Source organism: Poecilia mexicana, unplaced genomic scaffold, assembly GCF_051168715.1.
Source record: "Poecilia mexicana isolate PSO_F unplaced genomic scaffold, ASM5116871v1 scaffold_14, whole genome shotgun sequence".
Lineage (NCBI taxonomy): Eukaryota > Metazoa > Chordata > Actinopteri > Cyprinodontiformes > Poeciliidae > Poecilia > Poecilia mexicana.
Genome location: NW_028263383.1, coordinates 19,891,327 through 19,911,138, shown reverse-complemented (window position 1 = coordinate 19,911,138; position 19,812 = coordinate 19,891,327). Strand labels below are relative to the sequence as shown.

Genomic DNA, 19,812 nt, shown 5'->3' with positions numbered 1-19,812 from the left:
GAACAGCAGACCCAACGAAACCTCGTGGCTTAAGCGCTTTAACCACAAAGGAAGAAATCCGCAGCAGCAAAGTTACACAACCCAGGTGTAACGTGTGTGTGTGTTTGAGTGAGGCAACGAGGGAGATGAAGTGTGTGTGTGGGTGTTTGCGGGAAGAGCAAGGAGAAATAAAAGCACTTTTGTGGACCTGAAAGTGGCAGTTAGATTAAAGAAAGATGCTCAAACACGCTGCAGCGGCGCCGGGCTGCAAGAAAACGACCGTTTACTCGGAGCGCATCGGTTTTACGCTCAAGGTTTTTCCTTCCTTTGCCTTTTTTTTTCTACTTTAGCGTTCTGTTAAAATGCATCTATTAGTTTCATGTTTTAGCGTTATGTCTTACTGAGATAAAATCTATAGTTACCCCGCACGTTTTACACCGATCCAGAACTAAACCGTAGCGCAGAAGACCACAGAGTCAGCCTAATCAGCTTGTGCACACCTGCCCTGTTACTATGACAACCGTGCCGAACGTGACAGCATATTATTGCACGGAAGACGGTGGTGTTAATGAAGCTGTTTTATTTGTGGCGAGCCGACATGTGAGGCTAATTAGTGATCGTCGTACGGGCCCCCCACAAAACACGCTGCGCTACTTCAGAAAGTTCACAAATATTTATCAGTTAATAATGAAAAACCTTTATTAGCTTTAAAAAGTTTACTATACGACACCGAATTTTGCACAAAATGATTGGCTCCAATCAATTTCTCAGACTAATTAGCAGACTGATTGCTATACCAGAGGGACAGATGTGCTTAAAAGTCTCGTCACGCAGACACGGTTTCTTTGTGTCGTAAGGTTCTGACTTTTAAGCTAACTGCTGCTAAAAATATCACAGCTCAAAGCACAGTTTTCTGGATCACCAAGAGCTTTAGGGTGAGAAGCTCAGCTGCAGTGATCACGATCCAAAAGTGAGCGCGGAGCACCAGGATCTCTACTCAGAGAGTGTGTTTTAGATTTTGCTTAACATCAGGAGCGAGTAGTCGTGAGCGCTTCTGCACAGACAGGGAGATCAATGCATTTAGATCACTGTCTTTTTGACAAGATGGGCAACAAAAACGCCCTTTACTGAAGGAACAAATCGTCAAAGACAGACTGAAATTCTTTAGGAAGGAAAAGGATCGACATTAGAAGACGGCTACAAAGTTATTTTCTCTGAGGAATCACTCAAGGTGTGTTTTATAGCACAATCAAGCAACCATTTCAAATTAAGTTGTTATAAAAATGTGGCATACATCAAACCTGACTTAAAAGATATGACTTCGCAAATTAAAGCCTTGAAATTGGGCCTCTGTCTCTTTAAGAAGCTGATACTTCTCACACAACAACTGGGCTTCCTTACAATTTAGCCCAAAAACAACAACTACAAAGATCTACGTTTTTTAGCCCGATTGAGCAACATTGTACAAGGCAAAAACTATAAAAAGGCAACACAAAATCTGTGAGCAGGAAAAGTTGTTGGATCTTAATCTCATTGAGGAAATCTGGTCACTTCTCAAAAGGAAGGCAAAGAAACAAAACCCCGATCGCCTCCGAGCACTGAAAAGACAACGACGTGTCACCACCAGTCAGGATTTGGGATGCGTTCTACCTGGATAAGGTCTCGGGCGAGCAGCTCCAGCTCTCCTGCAGGAATGCTGTCATCCAAGATCTCCCATCGTTCCCCCAGTCGGAACTCCATTACATAATGCTGGATAGGTGCTGTGTGATTGGCAGGTGGGATCCAGGTGAGCAGGACTCCCTGCTGCGTGCGATTGGCTGTGAGGCACCGTGGTGGGGTAAGCAGCACCAATGGTTCAGGGGTACTTGTAGGAAATACTGAAAGAGCATATCAGGATCAGAGATCTGGTCACATGGTTTGAGACTGAAGATTTTTCCTGAGGAAAGCTTTTGTTTTCTTACAATTCTTCGACATTTCACGACAAAATGCTTGCACGGTAAAAATGACAATATTGTGTTTTAACAAAACCGAATGTTTAGAATCACAAAATCCTGCAATAAAAATTGTCTAGAGGCCAAAAAAAAATAAATACCGATTGTCAGAATATCTACCAGTTCCACTGGTTCCTTCTCGAGTAGAACCAAGAAATATGAAATCTGTTGATTTCTTTTTTTTTTTTTTTGAGGTGTTGGATGAAATGCTTTTAAGTGAGAGAGAGAGAGAAGGAGCAACCCAGCAGCAGAAAGCTTTGACCTCTGGGTTTCTCCTCCTTGGCTCACACATAGAGTGGCGCAGCACGGTTAGTTATCTCCATTTTCAGCATGTCACTTATCTTTGCATAATAATCTGTGACAGCTTCATTTGCACTTAGATTGAGCAACGCTAACAACCCTCGCCTCAAAGCTGGAATAACCAAACTAAACCCATAACTATCAGACTAACTGCTTGTTTAACCAGCAGTTAGTCTGATAACTGGTGGTTAAACAAGAGGACACGTTTACTAAAGAACAACAACAATCACTTTTAAGATGTTAAAAAAGCTGTTTGTAATTATGACTTTAGAGTTAAGCGATAGAAATCCTGAATCAATATTTATATATTTAAAAAAGTCCTTTGATTGGGAACAAGATGCTTTCCTATGAAGTGCTGAGTTTATAAACTTGCATCTAAACTCAAGGGCCAAATCTGATCCAAAATACCTGTTCTCGCATTCAATTCAAATTTAATTCAATTTAAAAATATTTAGTTTCAAAGGGAAAATTAAATGTTGTCATAACTCCTATCATCCAGGTGTCTTCACACAGTCATGGTGGATGGAAATCCTGTGGGCAGGAAGGATCTCCAGTAGCAGTCAGGCTTGCAACACATCTGAAGACCTCTGACTAAAGACAATGTTGCTGTATAATATTACTGCCACACACAACCACTGCGTAAACAAGTTTATGTATAAAGTGCCTTTCGCAGACAGAAATGCGTCCTGAGCAACCTTACACAAGCAGCACTCACTCATCTATCAAGTAAAATAAAAATAAAAAATTACCTGCTAATATTCATGAACATAGAAGTGTACTGTGACTTGACATGTCAATTAAACTAAACATAGGTGGTTTACTTGCTTTTGTATTCACCCAGCCTCTAAAGTCACATTAATTTAGGATTTCTTCCCAGCGAGTGGCTGCTATACTCACCTAGAGTGTTCACAGTGACGACCTCGCTGAAGGGGCCTGTGCCAAGCTTATTTTGGGCCAGGACACTAAACTGGTACGTTGTCTCTGGCTCCAAGCCCGGCACCGCCATCCAGTCCTGGCCTCCAGGTACTGGTATGGAAACCCAGTCGTGTGGACCTAAACGCTCCCTCTTCAGCCTGAGCAGAAGTGAAATGTGAATGGACAAACAGGAAGACATGGCATGGGGGGAAAAGGACAGGAAAATAAAGGAACTGTCTTCTTCATGTCTCCAACACTTATTGATGCCTTTAGAAACTGGCAACGACTTCATATTTTGGGTAATATAGTACGTTACCCTCTTGGTGTGCTGCAAATGAAGATAATGACTGTAAAATAGCGAACTTGAGAAGTGTTTAGCTTGCATGTGGAACATGGTTAGGTTGGGTGTGATGTTATCCTCCATGGTAACCTGTGTGTAACGTGACGGTGCGGTGAGAGGTTGGAGGAGTTAGCAGCGGTGGTTAGCCATGCTAACCCTAAACAGCAGGACGCACTGTTGGGAGTATTCCGCACTTTCACTTTATTTCACTTCATCCACGTAAAGCCAGGTCTCCACGGTACTAAACATTGTAGTCTCAAACATGAGAACAGTAATGACAGTTCACCGCTCTGCACTGATGTCTCTCCTCTGTACAACAACGTGGAAGACGAGTTCTTACTCTGTACAATAGTACAACAAAGGAAAAGGGGAATAGGGGCCCCCTTATGGCGATGCCTGCTCATCTCCAGGAACCAAGCAGTTTAATGACTTACAAACACACCATGTCTGCCTCCTTAATTCAATACAGCTCGACCAGTTTGACACAATAAGCAGCAAGGCCACTGCTAGTTTATGCTAAGTTTGTGCTTCAGTTCCAAATTGCAGACTGCTGGGCTTCAGCTAACAGTTGCCCAGGCAGTAAGTCTGTCAATTACATTGGCAGATTCCTTCTTTCTGCAGCAATTCACTAAAACATTCACATTTTAATACATTTTATTCTTTATTCAGAACATGGCAGCCAGTTAATAGTATCAGCATCATGCTCCGTTTAGCTTTGCATTTTGCCATTTGGCCATGCTGTACACTCACACTGAATGATCTCCATCAACAACTGAAGCACACGACTACACACATGCAATAACTTTGCAACTGTATCAAAAGCAATTATTTACTGTAAAGAAATACAGGGTTGTATAAATTTACACAATCACAGGAGCTAAAAATATGCAAACCGCTTGGAGTGCAGTTTTAAAAGGTTATAAATGTGGTAATGCTTACATTTCTACAGTGCATTTAATAGGGTACTTTGAAGTATTCATACCTCATGATCTTTTATCTTTTTGAATTGGAATGGCCCAGTCAAAGTCCAGAACTAAGTCTTTGGAAAGACACAGTAATTGAGGTCTCACTCTGCTCAGGCTGACAGAGCTTGATGAGTAATGAAAGATGTGCAGATCTGGTACATATACATGCCACAAAGCGTTCACTCTGGGAAACTTTTTCAAAACCATGTGTCCTTCCACTTGACGTTTACAATTACACACTGTTTTGTGTTGATCTGATGCATAAGTTCCCAACAAAATATATGCAGATGCATTTAAAGTGCCTGTGAAAAAGCAGGTTGGAGGTTTGACTCTTTTTATTGCTTTTACAAATCATTAGTGATCAACACAATTTGACCTTTTTGACAAAAAAAAAACTTTAGTATCAAATTGAAAACTGATTTGAACAACATACTCACAGCTAAACAAAAATATCTAACATAAAATAAGCCATTGTATCAACATTCACTCCCTTGAACACCATTTATGGGTTACGTATTTTTTGATGCAACAAAAAACGAAACGTTCAAGGGGCGTGAATAGTTTTCCCGAGCCACTGCACATCTTTTATTAAGCGGTGTGACAAAGTCAGCTGTGCAGGAATCCAATCCGTGGCGTTTTGAAGGCTCTTCTAAATGACAGCAGGGCTGCAGCGACACGGGCCATCCGAGTGCTGATCACACAGGCTCGCTGTCAGTATGAATATCTTTAATTAAAGCCGCTGTCTGCTTGTTTTCCTATTCGTTCTGCTCTCTGGTTACTTCACTTTATTAATAAAACATGATGGGAGGCAGTGATCAGAATAAAATTAGGATTTGACTGATTTTTTTATAGCACATCTGAATCGGGAATCATCACCTCTGTCACCTTGTACTTTAAATATATTCCCTTTTTACACAATTCAGACTTGATTATCATGCACTGTAGTTTACCATCACCGCTTAGGACTTCTTCTTCTTCTTCTTCTTCTTTTTAATACCACGTAATTATAGCTACACATACTGTGTTACAATGGAGTGTCAAACTCATTTTCGTTTTGGGCCAAATCAAGATCATAAATGCTCTTAAAGGGCCGGTTGTGCCAGAATGTATTGATAAAACCTGATCACAAACTGTTGAAATATTCATTAATTCTTAAAAATTTAAATATTATTGACCATCCTTTCAGTCCCTCCAGGATTTTGTGATTATTTTTGTGATTTTTTGCAAAAAAAATAAATAAATAAAAAATCAAAGTGTTTGTGTTACTACTTTGGAAACGTTTGCAAGATTTGTGCTTATTTATGATGGTAAATGTGACTTTTTATTACTCGCTGTATAGATTATAGACTGTAATCTGACATCATTTGAGGGTGAGGCAGCTGTTTTGTATGAGTAAGAAAGTTTTTGACAACTTTTGAGAAAAATCTGCAATAAACTCCAAATTATTAGTGCAAAAAAAAAAAAAAAAACAAAGTGCAGGGATTTATTAATTTTTCGTGAATTTCCATGATAATCTTAAAAAAACTGGAGGGACTGATTGACATAATTTGGCAGTAAACAGATTCAGATTCCAGACACCAAAGTTACTCTGAGTCACTGTCCAACAGAAGAAATGGCAACAATGAGCAAAGTGTTTACTATCCTGATTACCAAGTAAAATATTTGGTCAGGTGTGATGTCATGAAGGCTCAGTCTCCACGGTAACTAAATGACCAATTAAATCATCTTCTGTTCATCGTTGTGTTGAAGACATGGCATCTCAGACTGATCTCACTGACCAATAAAAACTATGTTTTAAGTTTTGTTTGTAGGGGTTTTGTGGATTACTTGTGAGCTGTCAAGTGTCATAATTAACACAAAGCAGCAGGGAGTTTAGGACTTTGCTAGTAAACATTTTTTCTTTACTCGGTTTAAATCTATTCAAGTTCACAAACGATGAGAGTTTATGAAAAGAGGACTATGTCAAAACTCTGCTCTTTTTTTTCTTTTAATAAAATATATTTCAACTTATCAATCAACTTGTAGACTGTAACGACTTGCTCAGATTCTTATCATATCACACAATGTTTTCATGTATTAAGCTACAACAAGCATTTCAGCTGAGGCCCAGTCAAGCAGAGCGATGCAGCGGCAGCAGCAGGATAGAGTTGGGTCATGTTCAGTTTGGTTGCAATTATCTTTCTCATGGATTTCCTTGTACTTTCCCCATTTCTGCCGTTTTACAACTGCTCTGAACGTAACCCTAGAAAAGACGTATCCAGCGACAAAATAAGGGCACGATGAAGGAAGAAAAAGCAGGAAGCAAAGCATGCTGGGATGACTCACACATGGCCGTACCAGACTGAGTATGTCTGCTGGAAGCCTCCGTCATAGCTGGCCTCCCAGGACACGTTGGCCCAGGTGGAGGAGGTGGCGACGCGGACGCTGGTGGGGGCGTGGGGGCTTGTGCCTATGGAGACGGGGGGAAGTTTTATAAAGCGGCACATTAGTCGCCGAGTGTTGCTGTTATGGAGACGTCGTTCAGTTTTCCTGCCAGACAAATTAACTGTGAGCCAGGGAGGTTAAGAACCCAATGTATAATTATGTGAAAGCAAAGTTTGACTTTATAAAATCACAAGAAAAGCTTACAGAAATTAAAACAGGCATGTGTTAACATGAAGGAAAGGGTTAGGGTTAGTGACCTGGGATAAGCAACCGTTGCTGTCAATTAATTCGGCGAGGCTTGCAAAACAGCAACGACCAATGAAGCCATGCAGAAAACAACTACTGCAACTTATTCTTGTTGGAAGTGGTTGTACAGGTGATTCAGTTAGTTTTTACGTACCTATGACTTGGACATGCGTGCTGGCAGTGATGCTTGTGGCAACGTTGGTGGCGACACACTCCCACTCCCCGTGGTCATCCTTTGTGAGCGACTTCAGCTGTAAGCTGCCCCGAGGCAGAACATTGTGCTTGCTTTTACTGGGCTTCCCTACCTGCAGTCCGCCCCGCCCAAGGAAATAATAAGCAGACATGATGAACAAGAGGCACACGCAATCCAAAGACTCAAACACCGAAGACAGAAGGACAGTGTTGTTAGTCGTTCCGGTCAGAGGGGAGATCACAACACCGAAGCACTAAAATACCGACTGTGACACGGCATAAGAAACTGGAACTACAACCAGGTGTGAGGGTGGTACCTTCCTCCATGTGATATTCGGAAAAGGATCTCCCTCTGCTTCACATGGGATGACAAGTTCCCTTCCAGCCTCCTGCCTGTACTCCCCTCCAGGAACCACAGAGAATTTTGGAGGGTCCTGTACATTGGCGAGACGGCCGTAATGTGTAAGTGAAACGCCGAGTGTGCCTCGGGTTTATTTAAGGTTCCCCTTTACATATCTGCGTTGGTATCGGAAGTGAAAAAAAGTGGATCGTTGCATCGCTATTAAAAACAAACGGTAATAATCTTCACTTCGAATACGTGTTCACCCGTTCCATCAATTCTTTTCACAATTTACATGATCAGCAGTTAATGTAATTGCAGAAGGCAGAATGTTGCAGCGTGCAATTCCTCTGTTTTCTTCAGAGTGTTAGTTCTAGGCAGAGGTAAAGTAAAAGTACTACTAAACTACTACTGTAGGTGGGTAATCACTGTGAGAAAAGGCTAAACGGTTTATGTGAAGTCCAGGTCGGCCGCTGTGCAGCCGAGGCGTGTTTACCTTTAGCACCAGGGGAGCAGGAGGAGACCATCCCATGGATCCCAGGGTATTGTAAGGCATGCAGGTGTAGGTGCCAAGAGAATCCTCTGTCACCTCTGCAACACGGATGCTCCCATCATCCATCTGGCTCCAACCAGGGTACTGTGACAAACAATCGTAATAGTTTATCCACTGCTTAACAAATCCTGAATATGCACATTTTTTACTAAACTATCCAGAAGTTTATAAAAAACAAAGGAACAGACTTCCTCAAACGAACTGAATCACCTTGTCTATCCGTAGAGGGAGGCCGTCTTTTTTCCACTTAACCAGAGTCAGAGGAGGGTTGGCATCTACTGGGCAGCGGATGAAGCCTGGGAGACCAATGGCCACATAAATGACAGATGGCATGTTTACCACACGGGCAGGATCTGGTGATTACAGAAAGAGAAAAGGCGACTGATAAAAATCACCCGTTGTAGTGAGGGGAACCGAATGTCTGGCTATCGCAGCAGATGTGTGAGGAGCCTTGGGAAATCTCTCGGCTTCAGACAGCAGGCTCACCGCGCAGTGACAAATTTATTTACCTTCTGTGGAGCACGGCTGATCTCAGAACAGCATTTGTGTATGTCGCTAATATTGTGTGACATGTGGAGTAATTCAAGAGTAATTCATCAGTTTTATCCCAAATTAAAAGCCTTAAAAATTTCCCAACAACTGCTGTGGCACACACAGTGAAAACAGTACATTTAGCGTACTGTCATTAAGAGTAGAGAGCATCGTACCTGAAGTACACAACTTCTCCCTAACTCTATGTTTACAGGCTTCTATTCTAATGTACGCACGGCTACGGTTTCACAGCTTGCAATAAAGTATTTGAGACAGGATATAGAGAAGTTGAAATGTGACGTCACACACATCACACACACTAGATCCCGCCCCCCAGCTCCCTGCTGGGCGGCAAAATAAGGGCTCGCCGATGATAACCATCATTGGTTTTAGCTGTCAAGCTGTCAACATAACGCGCTAAATCTTGGGAGCAAAAGGGGCGTGGTGTTTTGCTATTGATTGTCAACATTATGACAGCTAGTTAACAAGGTCCAGGGGTATCACATGTGAAAGGTCAGTAAAAAGTTTGAATATAGGAAAACAGAGAGGGAGATGGAAGTAGGTCAGTTATGCTAGCTTGACTTTGACAGCCTTACCATGTGGATGTGCAGAAGGATTCGGTGCGTTTCACAGTCGATGCAGAAGATGCACTGACTGCATCCAGGAGTCTGTTTGGATGTGTACTCAGACCAAGTGAGGTGGCATTGTGATGTAATGCACTTAGGATCATATTTATACTTTTCAGCCATCGTTTATTTGTGGATTTATAGTATCTGGCTTCTTCTGGTGCAGGATTATGACACACGCCTCGATACAATGACGTAAAAGTAGGATTAAATGCAAAATGACCATGTATCTGATTTAGTACCATATATGGAAGTGGCACACAGCAGATTTTTTATTTATTTATTTTTTTATCCAATTGATCCATTCAGACAGCCATAAAAAGTCAAATATGGGTCGCATATGGGCAGATCTGGGTCACATTTGCCTGCTGTGTGAACTTAGTTTTGGTCTCATCTGGCCAAATCAAACATTCGCAGTTAAAGTCTCTGCAAAATTAAGCCAAAGCATAAAGATGTTTGTGTTTGGTATGCAGAACGTCCATCAATCCGCCTATTGACGCCACCTCCAGCAGTCACTGGGCTAGAGGTGGGACACACTCAGGACAGGTCAAAACAGAGACACATGCCAAACAACAACACACACACACACACACACACACACACACACACACTCACACCTAAGGGCGTCCTGCAAAGCTACACTGCTGCAAACTGCTCCACTGTGAAGCCCATATGCAGACGAGAAAAGATTTATTTTCTGGTTTCACTCCCATACTGCGTCTAATGGTTGATACTATGACTCAGTGACGCCAAGATTTCACTTTTTGCAGCAGCAGTTTTCTAACGGTGAGGTTTAAAGCCTCTCTTGCCATCTACACACAGCTCAGCACTTACTGGAACAAAGATGTATTATGCTAATTATCCTTCCCTGCAAGGCATGTGAATAAACCTCCTACTTTCCCCTCTGCATCATAAAAACCTTCTTTCAACTGGTGTTTGATTCAGTCATCAAACCCTTTTAAAATCAGACAAGGGGAGGGGATAAAGAGGTCATTATTCTCTAAATAAGAATAGACAAAAAAAGGGAAAAGTTTCAGTTGATCCAGAAATTGGAGGACAGGGCAGAACACATTGTGGTGCCCCACTAAGGTCAGGGAGGAGAGCTTCCCATTATGCACTGGGTGATAAGCATGAAAGATGAGGTGACTGAGTGGAGGAGGGGAGAGCTATCAGCAGAGCAATAGAGGGAGGAGAAGTGAGGCTGAGCGTGGGAAACAGGACAGGTGAGAGACAGAAGTGACTGTATGACGTAAGGCAGAGCGGAGCCGCTGGAGGAGAGCTGGCGATGGGATGCTGTCACCGAGGAGCAAGGGGAACAAAAGCGCCGCGAGGGAGAGAAAATGAGCAGCAGGGCAAGCGACTGAGCGAGGCGGGAAAGCTGGACGGCTTGGACAACTCGGGATCTACAAGCACGTCTGTCCTGAACCCAGAGGAAGCGCCGCCGCCACCGGGACCGCAGACAAGAATATCAGCCGGGTTTCTAAATATAGCACTTAGAGAGCCCTATCGCTCACGACGCGCTCGGTTCCCACTGACGCTGAGGGGAAGTTAGTCGCCGGCACAGCCCTTCAAGGAAAAAGACAGGAAGAGAAAAGGAAGGAGAAGGGAGAACATTGACGGCTGACAGAAGGGGAGCAAAGTGAAAAGAAGAACATCAGAGGAAATAATAGGACAGAACGAATCAGAGAGCCCCCTGCAGTCTGATGAGAAAAGTCACCAGTCTTACAGCAATGATGTAATCCCCCCTTTCTCCTCACTCCTCCCCTCCCTCTCCTGACTGGTGTTGCCTACCTCTGTTCACACACACACGCACACACACACACACACACACACACAGACATACACAGCCATCCATGGAGACGGGGGGCACAGGAGAAATGATAAAGATCTGCCGCTTTAACTAGCGTCACGGCGACCACCTATCGACGAGGTCCCGCGTCTCCCTCCTGCCTCTCTCCGTCTGCTCCGAACACCCGACACAAGCTTTTTCTACAGGCGACGGATTCACACAGGCTGGAGGCGACTGCCGAGTGACTGCTGAACCGCTGGAGTACTCCAGCTCAGAAATGAGGAGGCAGCAATCCAGAGAGAGGGAGCGGTAATATGCCAGTGAGCACACAAATGTACATAAACGAGTACAAATAAGAAATATAGAAATGATCTATTGGAATGAGAGGCAGAGGAGAGAGGGAGGAGAGCAAAAAAAAAAGGAAAAGTGTTTATGAGAGAAAACAGGTGTTTGACTGGGAGAAGGAAGCGAGTGTCAGCCTGCTAGAGAGAACCAAGAGGTTCAATGGTCCAGAAACTCGTCTTACACCTGAAGGAAACAGTTTGTTGGGAGTGATCTACAGCAGGGTCTAGTTTAAACCAAACACACATGGAGGAATACTCTGTCATTTTATCTTTATGAATATTCAGGTGATGGGAAGTGGAGGTGATTCTCCTCATCCAGAGTCTAAACATTACAACTGTCTGCTAGAATCCATCCATTCATGCAGGTTTTATATCTAAAATCCAGGCCCACCCAACTCAATAGATTGAATGACCTGCCTGCCACCCAATTGCAAAGAATCAATCAGCGGAGAAAAAGGAACAAACTCGGGTGTCTGTCGAGCTAATTACTGCTGTCGGTATAAATGTGTTTGACAAAAGCAGCAGAAACATTTGCTGTGTTTAAAAAACAACCAAGAAACTGGAGCCAAGATTCGCAACCTGATATTCAAACTGTATCCGGTCGGATCGCAGCGCCGCTGCTTCGGCTGCGAAAAAATAATCAGCAACCTCCCCGAAAGTTGCAAGGTTTGTTTCACTCTAGCGGTTGGTGTCTCTCATTCTCTGACAAAACACCCACACACACATAAACCAGGGGGGGAAATTCACTGTAAGTCAGTAACTTTAAGAAACCTCCTTTTGATCCAATTCTAGCTCATTTGCCTAGAAAGTCTTGTTCGCTTGGGGAGGCGAATGTGTATTCGAACTTCGATTTGGACCACAAAAAAAGCAAACTCTGGTCGATCTAAAAACCTAGGCCTTTGTTCGCTTAAAGAGAGCTCTGGAGTGGTTCGTGTGAACGGCAAGCAGACCGGAGACCGCTCCAAAAGCAGAAGGCAGACAACAGTGCAGGGCATTCTGGGTACGTGCAACCAAAACAAACGCCTGTGTCTGGCGCTAGCGGGAAGAGTGGCTCGTGGTCTTTTAGCAAAGAAAAAGCGAGAAATCCTAGGATCTCTAAAATCTGACGCCACTCCGTTTTTGTAAAGAAGGAAGTTGCACTAAGTGTCTCCTTCAGAGGTTTCTGCTGAAACTGCTTCTCTCAGTGGCCATCGCAGGCGAAGGGGTGAACAGATTTTTCAAAGGCTAGTTTGACACGGTGCAGTGTGAGAGCGAGACACACCAGCTGAAAATGTAGCAAATATCGCAAGCTTGGTCCCCAATCAAACCAAGTCTGCATATCAGATGTGAAAACCCTCTTAAACACGTTGGAAGCCAATGCATTTTCAGTGGGACACACTTATAATGCGCATGAGGCCAATTTAGCAAATAATCAGAGGAATCCATTAGAAGTGCTAAATAACATTTCAGAAGCACAACAATGAAGAAGATCTGCAGTAAAATCTTCATCCTGAAAACAAAACGGAGGATAAAATTGTTAAATGTCGACTTACATTGCACTGCTAGGTAGGCAGAGGCAGACGGCGGTGTGCCTAGGCTGTTGCTGGGAGAGCAGGTGTATTTCCCAGTGTCCTCTGGCTTGACTTGCACAATGATGAGGGAGCCATCAATGAGAATACTGACTCTCCGCTTGAGGTCACTGTGGACATGAAGAGAGGCACTGGGATCTAAATTCAGTAAGTCACAGCAAGTCTGTTGAATCTAACCACCAGCTGCCTGGAAGTGGCGTCCTAACCAACCACTTCTACTCTAGTAATATTTTACAAAGAGAGCAACATTTAGAGGCAACCGTCCTCTAGACTGAAGCTCCCGCCTGGCAGTATGTTTCATAAGCTTTAAGACATTTTTTGTGTCATTTACTGAAGAAAATATATTAGCACATACATTCATTCTCTTGTCATTTGTGTATAAAGTGAGACCGTTGTAAAAACGATAACACATTTATCCAGTTTTGTCACTTTTGGTTCATTTTGGCGTTCGGACTCGGTCATAAAAGACGCTTGTCACGGAGCTCGGTTTAAAAAATCAAAGCGGAGCGGCTGGATGTTGGGAACTCGACACATCAACTGGCTTCAAATGTGACCGAAAATCACAGCAACTCATATTCCCTCAACTTATTAAGTTTCTACCCTGCAGCAAAAACATAATTCCAGCAAACAGCAGATACATTTATTGATCCCAGCACCAAAGATTTCACTGTACGCAGTATTTCACTCTGAGAGCTTCAACCACCATCGGAATATACTAAACCACCACGTCTGTGAGCCGTAAATTGGGGGGAGAGAGTCGTTAACGTCGTAGACGGACATCTCAAGCAACTGAAAATCACTGGCTGGGATTCATTTTTGTTTTACTTTCTAGGGGTTTTGTGAATTTATTCTTACTTTTGACAGTTTCAAGTTATTTTAGGAGCCACTGTGGGCTTTTTGGTCCACGTGTCTTAAGTGTTGTAACGGTGCTGCACCTCTCTGACTCGCAGCGAATTAGGTGGAAGATAGAAAAAAAAGCTTTGCATGGGATTGTACAATTAAGGCATGTATATACAGTCATCTGCAGTAACTGTAGAGTACGGCTGCAAAAGAGACTTGTTAATCAGCAAACGATAACAAACATGATCATAACTTTACTTCTTGAAGAAGACGTTGTCCTCCTCCCAGAACCAGGTGTACGTCAAGTTGCGAGGATAGGCCTCCGCCTGGCAGGTGAAGAAGGCATCCTGCGAGATGTTCACTGTTATGTTCTCTGGTGGTGAGATAATAAACGGAGGGCCTGGTGGGAACACACACACAGTGGAGCACATACAGGACGGCTTTTAGCTCGTTTAAGTAGCGTCTTAACGTGTCGCACAACAACGGCAACTAAATATTTAAATTAAAGATATGCAGAGGAGTCGACTGGTAACCAGTGCGGACTTTTAGCGAAATTAAAAACTGAAAACCCCAGTCCAGATTATACTAAGGTCGCCTTGACAACGACACTCTTTGTCGCAGAGTAAAAAAGACTCGACATTAGTCACTTTCAGTATCAGTTCAAACTAAGCCAAAGAAAGTCCAGAGATATAAAAACCAGTTTAAACTTAAAATATTCTTTAAAAGGTCTGATGTTTCCTTCAGAGTGAGACCTTCAGCAGAATAAAAAAAAAAAAGTTATTTTCACTAGACATTTAGTTTGATGCTAAATATTTTGTTTGCTAACTAAATATTTAGCATGCTAACTGAATAGTTAAAGTAGTGACTTTAATTAATTAATGAATATCATGGTGAAAATATGACTTTGAAAAATTAACCCCCAATTTTTTCTCTTAAGCTAAATAACAGAAGTTATTGTTGTTAATTTTTGACAGTATCAGGTTTCAAATGTCACCCCATGGAAAACAGCATGTCACAGAGATGATGGAGGCAGCGCCGTGTCCTCATTTGCACTAAGAAAACCACAGCAGACAAACAGAAACTGGGTGATGCGCTGTCTGCTTGGAGAGGACTGCTGAATTTTTCAAAACCGGGAAAACGAGCATCTGAAAGATTGGGAAAACTATAATAAAGACTTTTAAGAAAAATTGCATAATAACTGTCTGTGAGCCTGAGAGGAAAAACACGATTTCTACGGCCCTGCTTTTGTTCAGATCTTTAATACCAGACATCACATTTTCTAACTCCACCAAAAGCAAGGCAGACATTTGTTTGTTAAGGATTCAAACTCTTACTTTCTGTAAAGAACAGCAGATCTGGTGGAGCAGAGAAACACCTCTCACTTTAGTGAAGTATAAACTGCATGACTGAAACTGGAGATGGAAAATGTCCCACAGGATAACAATCCAAAACATTTCAGAGACTAGGAAAGCTTACTATAATCATATCTACATAAAATCACCTCAAATAATAGATGGAGATTGTCATATATTTATGATGGGGCTAAAAGCAACATAAGAGGAATATCATGATAAGGCGGATTTGACAGAGAAGAGGGATTACAGTGGGAGCTTCTTGTCATCTTCTTGTCTGGATTTTAATCATCTTAATCTTTTTGGGGTTTTCTCAGTTTGCTAAGCTGTCGAATTTTGGGAATAAAATCTCCTTAAATAATAAAATTATGTGTGTCTTTAATATATAAGATGAATCCAGGTTGAATTAATAATAAAAAATACAACTTAACATTCATTTAGCAAACTGACAGTTATGGGTTCACTTCCACTTTTCTCCTGCCACAAGTTGTTTTGTCCCGATCAATTTACTACTTAAAGGAGTCGTGGATATTTAGACCAAGTAAAGCCTGATTTTAGTCCCTCACTTTGTTTCTATTGCAATGATCCATGTCTACATTCTGCTAAAATGCAAAGAGGAAGATAATATATTATTGAACTGTTTGTCTTGCAAAATGCTTTAAGGTGACATTGGCTGTGATGCATCACTACATGTAGAAACAGATTTGGACAAACGGCTGGACGAGCCAAATTATACTCAGTAAACTGATTTAGAAAAAGACAAACTCTTAAAAGCCATGAATGGGTGAGGAGCTAAGATCTGTTTCTGAATTAATTATTTCTAGCACACAAAAAAATACATTGAGAGAATTATATGCATTTGGAGAGATGATGATGATGATGCATGCTGCTAAGAGGAAACAGATATAGTAATTAGAATAAATCTACATGTGGTTGTGCCAGGGAACAAAAATGAATAGCAGAGGATTATTTAACACACACACACACACACATACATATATATATATATATATATATATATATATATATATATATATATATATATATATATATATATATATATATATATATATATATATATATATATATATATATATATATATATATATATATATATGTATAGAGAGAGAGAGAGAGAGAGAGAGAGAGAGACAGAATCATGGCCCGAATGAACACCAGGCAACCCCGACGCCAATTACAACGGCTGAGTGAAGTACCATCAGAAAGTCTCATTGAAGATGTGAATGCAGCATTGAGAACAATCCCTACCAACACCATAACAGAAACCAATGAGCTGATATACAACTCGGCATCAGTGACCCTTGAAATGCTCGGCTATAAGAGCAACCATGAGACCCAATATCCATCATGGAAAAGACGGTTAGAGGCTAAGATCAAGATAACAAGGAGAGAAGTGAGCCAGCTGTCAGAGCTCCTAAGGGGTGCAATGAAAAGATCAGTACCCAAGAAGTACAGCCAGATGCCCATACCTGAAGCACTCGAAACTGCCAAACAAAGGCTCCAAGCCTTGGCCAGCCGCCTAAAGAGATACACAAGAGAGAATGAAGCCAGGAGGATCAACCGGCTCTTCTCCACCCAACCAGCTAAAGTGTACTCTCAATGGCAGGGTACTAACAACAGAGCAGACCCACCAAGGCTGGAGACTGAACAATACTGGAAAGGCATATGGGAAAGGGAGGCGTCCCACAACAGCAATGCACAGTGGCTAACCTCTCTACGAGAGGACCACAGTAACCTCCCTGAACAAGCCCCGGTAACCATCACTGTGGCAAATGTACAAGAAAGAGTCTCGGGTATGAAAAACTGGACAGCACCAGGGCCTGACATGATCCATGCCTACTGGCTAAAGAAACTCACTGCCCTCCACGAGTGACTGGCAGCTCAACTGAACCAGCTGCTACAAAATGGGACTCACCCTGAATGGCTAACTGAAGGGCGCACAATCCTGATCCAGAAGGACCCCTCAAAGGGTTCAGTCCCATCCAACTATCGGCCGATAACCTGTCTCTCTACAACATGGAAGCTCATGTCAGGCATCATAGCGGCTAAGATAAGCGGACACATGGATAAATACATGAACACGGCACAGAAGGGCATCGGCATAAATAGTAGAGGAGCCAAACACCAACTCCTTGTAGACCACACAGTCGCCCGAGACTGCAAAACCCGACACACCAACCTGTGCACCGCTTGGATTGATTACAAGAAAGCCTATGACTCAATGCCACACACCTGGATCATTGAATGCTTAGAGATGTACAACATCAATAGGACTCTAGCCTTCATTGCAAACTCAATGGGGCTGTGGAAAACCACCCTTGAAGCCAACTGCAAACCACTTGCACAAGTTTCCATCAAATGTGGCATATACCAAGGAGATGCTCTGTCCCCACTGCTGTTCTGCATAGGCCTGAACCCCCTCAGCCAAATCATCAACAAGACTGGCTACGGATACCGACTTAAGAATGGGGCCACAATCAGTCACCTCCTCTACATGGATGACATCAAGCTGTACGCCAAGAGCGAGCGAGACATCGACTCACTGATCCACACCACCAGGATCTACAGCACTGACATTGGGATGTCATTCGGACTAGAGAAGTGTGGCCGGATGGTTACAAAGAGAGGGAAGGTCGTCCACACAGAAGGGGTCTCACTCCCAGAAGGAACAATAGCAGACATAGAGCACAGCTACAAGTACCTGGGAATACAGCAAGCAAATGGCAACCTCGATGAGGTCACAAGGAAAGGAGCCACAGCCAAATACCTCCAACGAATAAGGCAAGTCCTGAGAAGCCAGCTCAATGGCAAGAACAAGATCCGTGCAATAAACAGCTATGCCTTGCCAGTAATCAGATACCCTGCCGGAATAATTAGCTGGCCAATGGAAGAGATGAAGGCCACGGATGTTAAGACTCGGAAGCTACTAACCATGCATGGAGGGTTCCACCCCAAATCCAGCACCCTGAGACTGTACACGAGCCGTAAGGAAGGAGGCAGAGGACTAGTGAGTGTGAGAGCCACTGTCCAGGATGAAACATCCAAGATCCATAAATACATCAAGGACAAAGCCTCAACGGACGATGTGCTCAGCGAATGTCTCAGGCAATGGAGAACAGAGGACGAGGTGCTGGAGGAACCATCATGGGAAGACAAGCCCCTACATGGGATGTACCACCGACAAATAACTGAAGTGGCTGATATCAGGAAATCCTACCAATGGCTGGAGAAAGCTGGACTCAAGGACAGCACGGAGGCCCTCATCCTGGCCGCCCAGGAACAGGCCCTAAACACCAGAGCAATAGAAGCTCAGATCTACCACACCAGACAAGACCCAAGGTGTAGGTTGTGCAAGGAGGCCTCTGAGACAGTCCAGCACATAACAGCAGGGTGCAAGATGCTGGCAGGGAAAGCGTACATGGAACGACATAACCAAGTGGCGGGCATAGTGTACAGGAACATCTGTGCCGAATATGGACTGGAAGCCCCGAGGTCAAAATGGGGGACACCCCCAAAGGTGGTGGAGAATGACCGAGCTAAGATCCTGTGGGACTTCCAGATCCAGACAGACAAGATGGTAATGGCGAACCAACCGGACATTGTGGTGGTGGATAAAGAACAGAGGAAAGCCGTTGTGGTGGATGTAGCAATACCAAGTGACCACAACATCAGGAAAAAGGAGCATGAGAAACTGGAGAAATACCAGGGCCTCAGAGAGGAACTGGAGAAGGCCTGGAAGGTGAAGACCACAGTGGTGCCTGTGGTCATCGGGGCCCTCGGGGCAGTCACCCCCCAACTAGAGCAGTGGCTCAAACAGATCCCAGGAACAACATCAGACATCTCAGTCCAGAAATGTGCAGTTCTAGGCACAGCCAAGATACTGCGCAGAACCCTCAAGCTCCCAGGCCTCTGGTAGAGGACCCGAGCTCAGAGGATGAAAGAGAGAGAGAGACCACCCACGGAGGGTGAGAGGGGAATTTTTTATTTTTTATACTTCAGGTTTGATACATATATAGTTATTTTACTATCAATCTGTTGCTTGCCTCCTTCTGCATATTAAATCTTCAAAGAGTGATTAGAGATGAAAATATACATCCTGTTAAAAATGACTTACTAAAACAGAGGTGGTGTGTGCAAAGTTTCCTGATGATTTTCAAAACACGCCACAGAGAAACTCTCCTGTGAGTGAATGCATTTGTGGTAAAAAAAAAAAAAAAAAACAGCAACAAAAACCATGACGATACAATTGAAATCGGTTTACTGCTGAGTTGTATCATTTTATTATTGCTTCAGACTGGCTCCAAATACCCCACTGGAAATGAAACAAACGAAGAAACAAAAAAAACACAGGACTTCTGTTAACAAATGTGTAATTTGTTAGAATTTAGCTTCACACAGGGACACACAAACACACACAGCGAGCCAATGTTGCTGCTATAAAGCGTCTTTCCCATATGCTAGCACTGATTAGCAGCGTGCAGTTTGATACTTGAACA

At 43.1% G+C, this 19,812-nt stretch overlaps 1 protein-coding gene across 1 annotated transcript in view; it reads right to left on the bottom strand.

Moving 5' to 3' along the window:
- Positions 1-19,812, bottom strand: part of igsf9bb (immunoglobulin superfamily, member 9Bb) — a 61,666-nt gene that overhangs the window by 12,315 nt on the left and 29,539 nt on the right. The window contains exons 6-13 of the mRNA XM_088012626.1: positions 14,202-14,343; positions 13,068-13,213; positions 8,456-8,598; positions 8,189-8,329; positions 7,315-7,465; positions 6,828-6,939; positions 3,168-3,343; positions 1,630-1,856 (exon numbers count right to left, since the gene is read on the bottom strand). Of these exons, the coding sequence (XP_087868752.1) occupies positions 1,630-1,856; positions 3,168-3,343; positions 6,828-6,939; positions 7,315-7,465; positions 8,189-8,329; positions 8,456-8,598; positions 13,068-13,213; positions 14,202-14,343 (1,238 nt within the window). The remainder of the gene's footprint in view (positions 1-1,629; positions 1,857-3,167; positions 3,344-6,827; positions 6,940-7,314; positions 7,466-8,188; positions 8,330-8,455; positions 8,599-13,067; positions 13,214-14,201; positions 14,344-19,812) is intronic.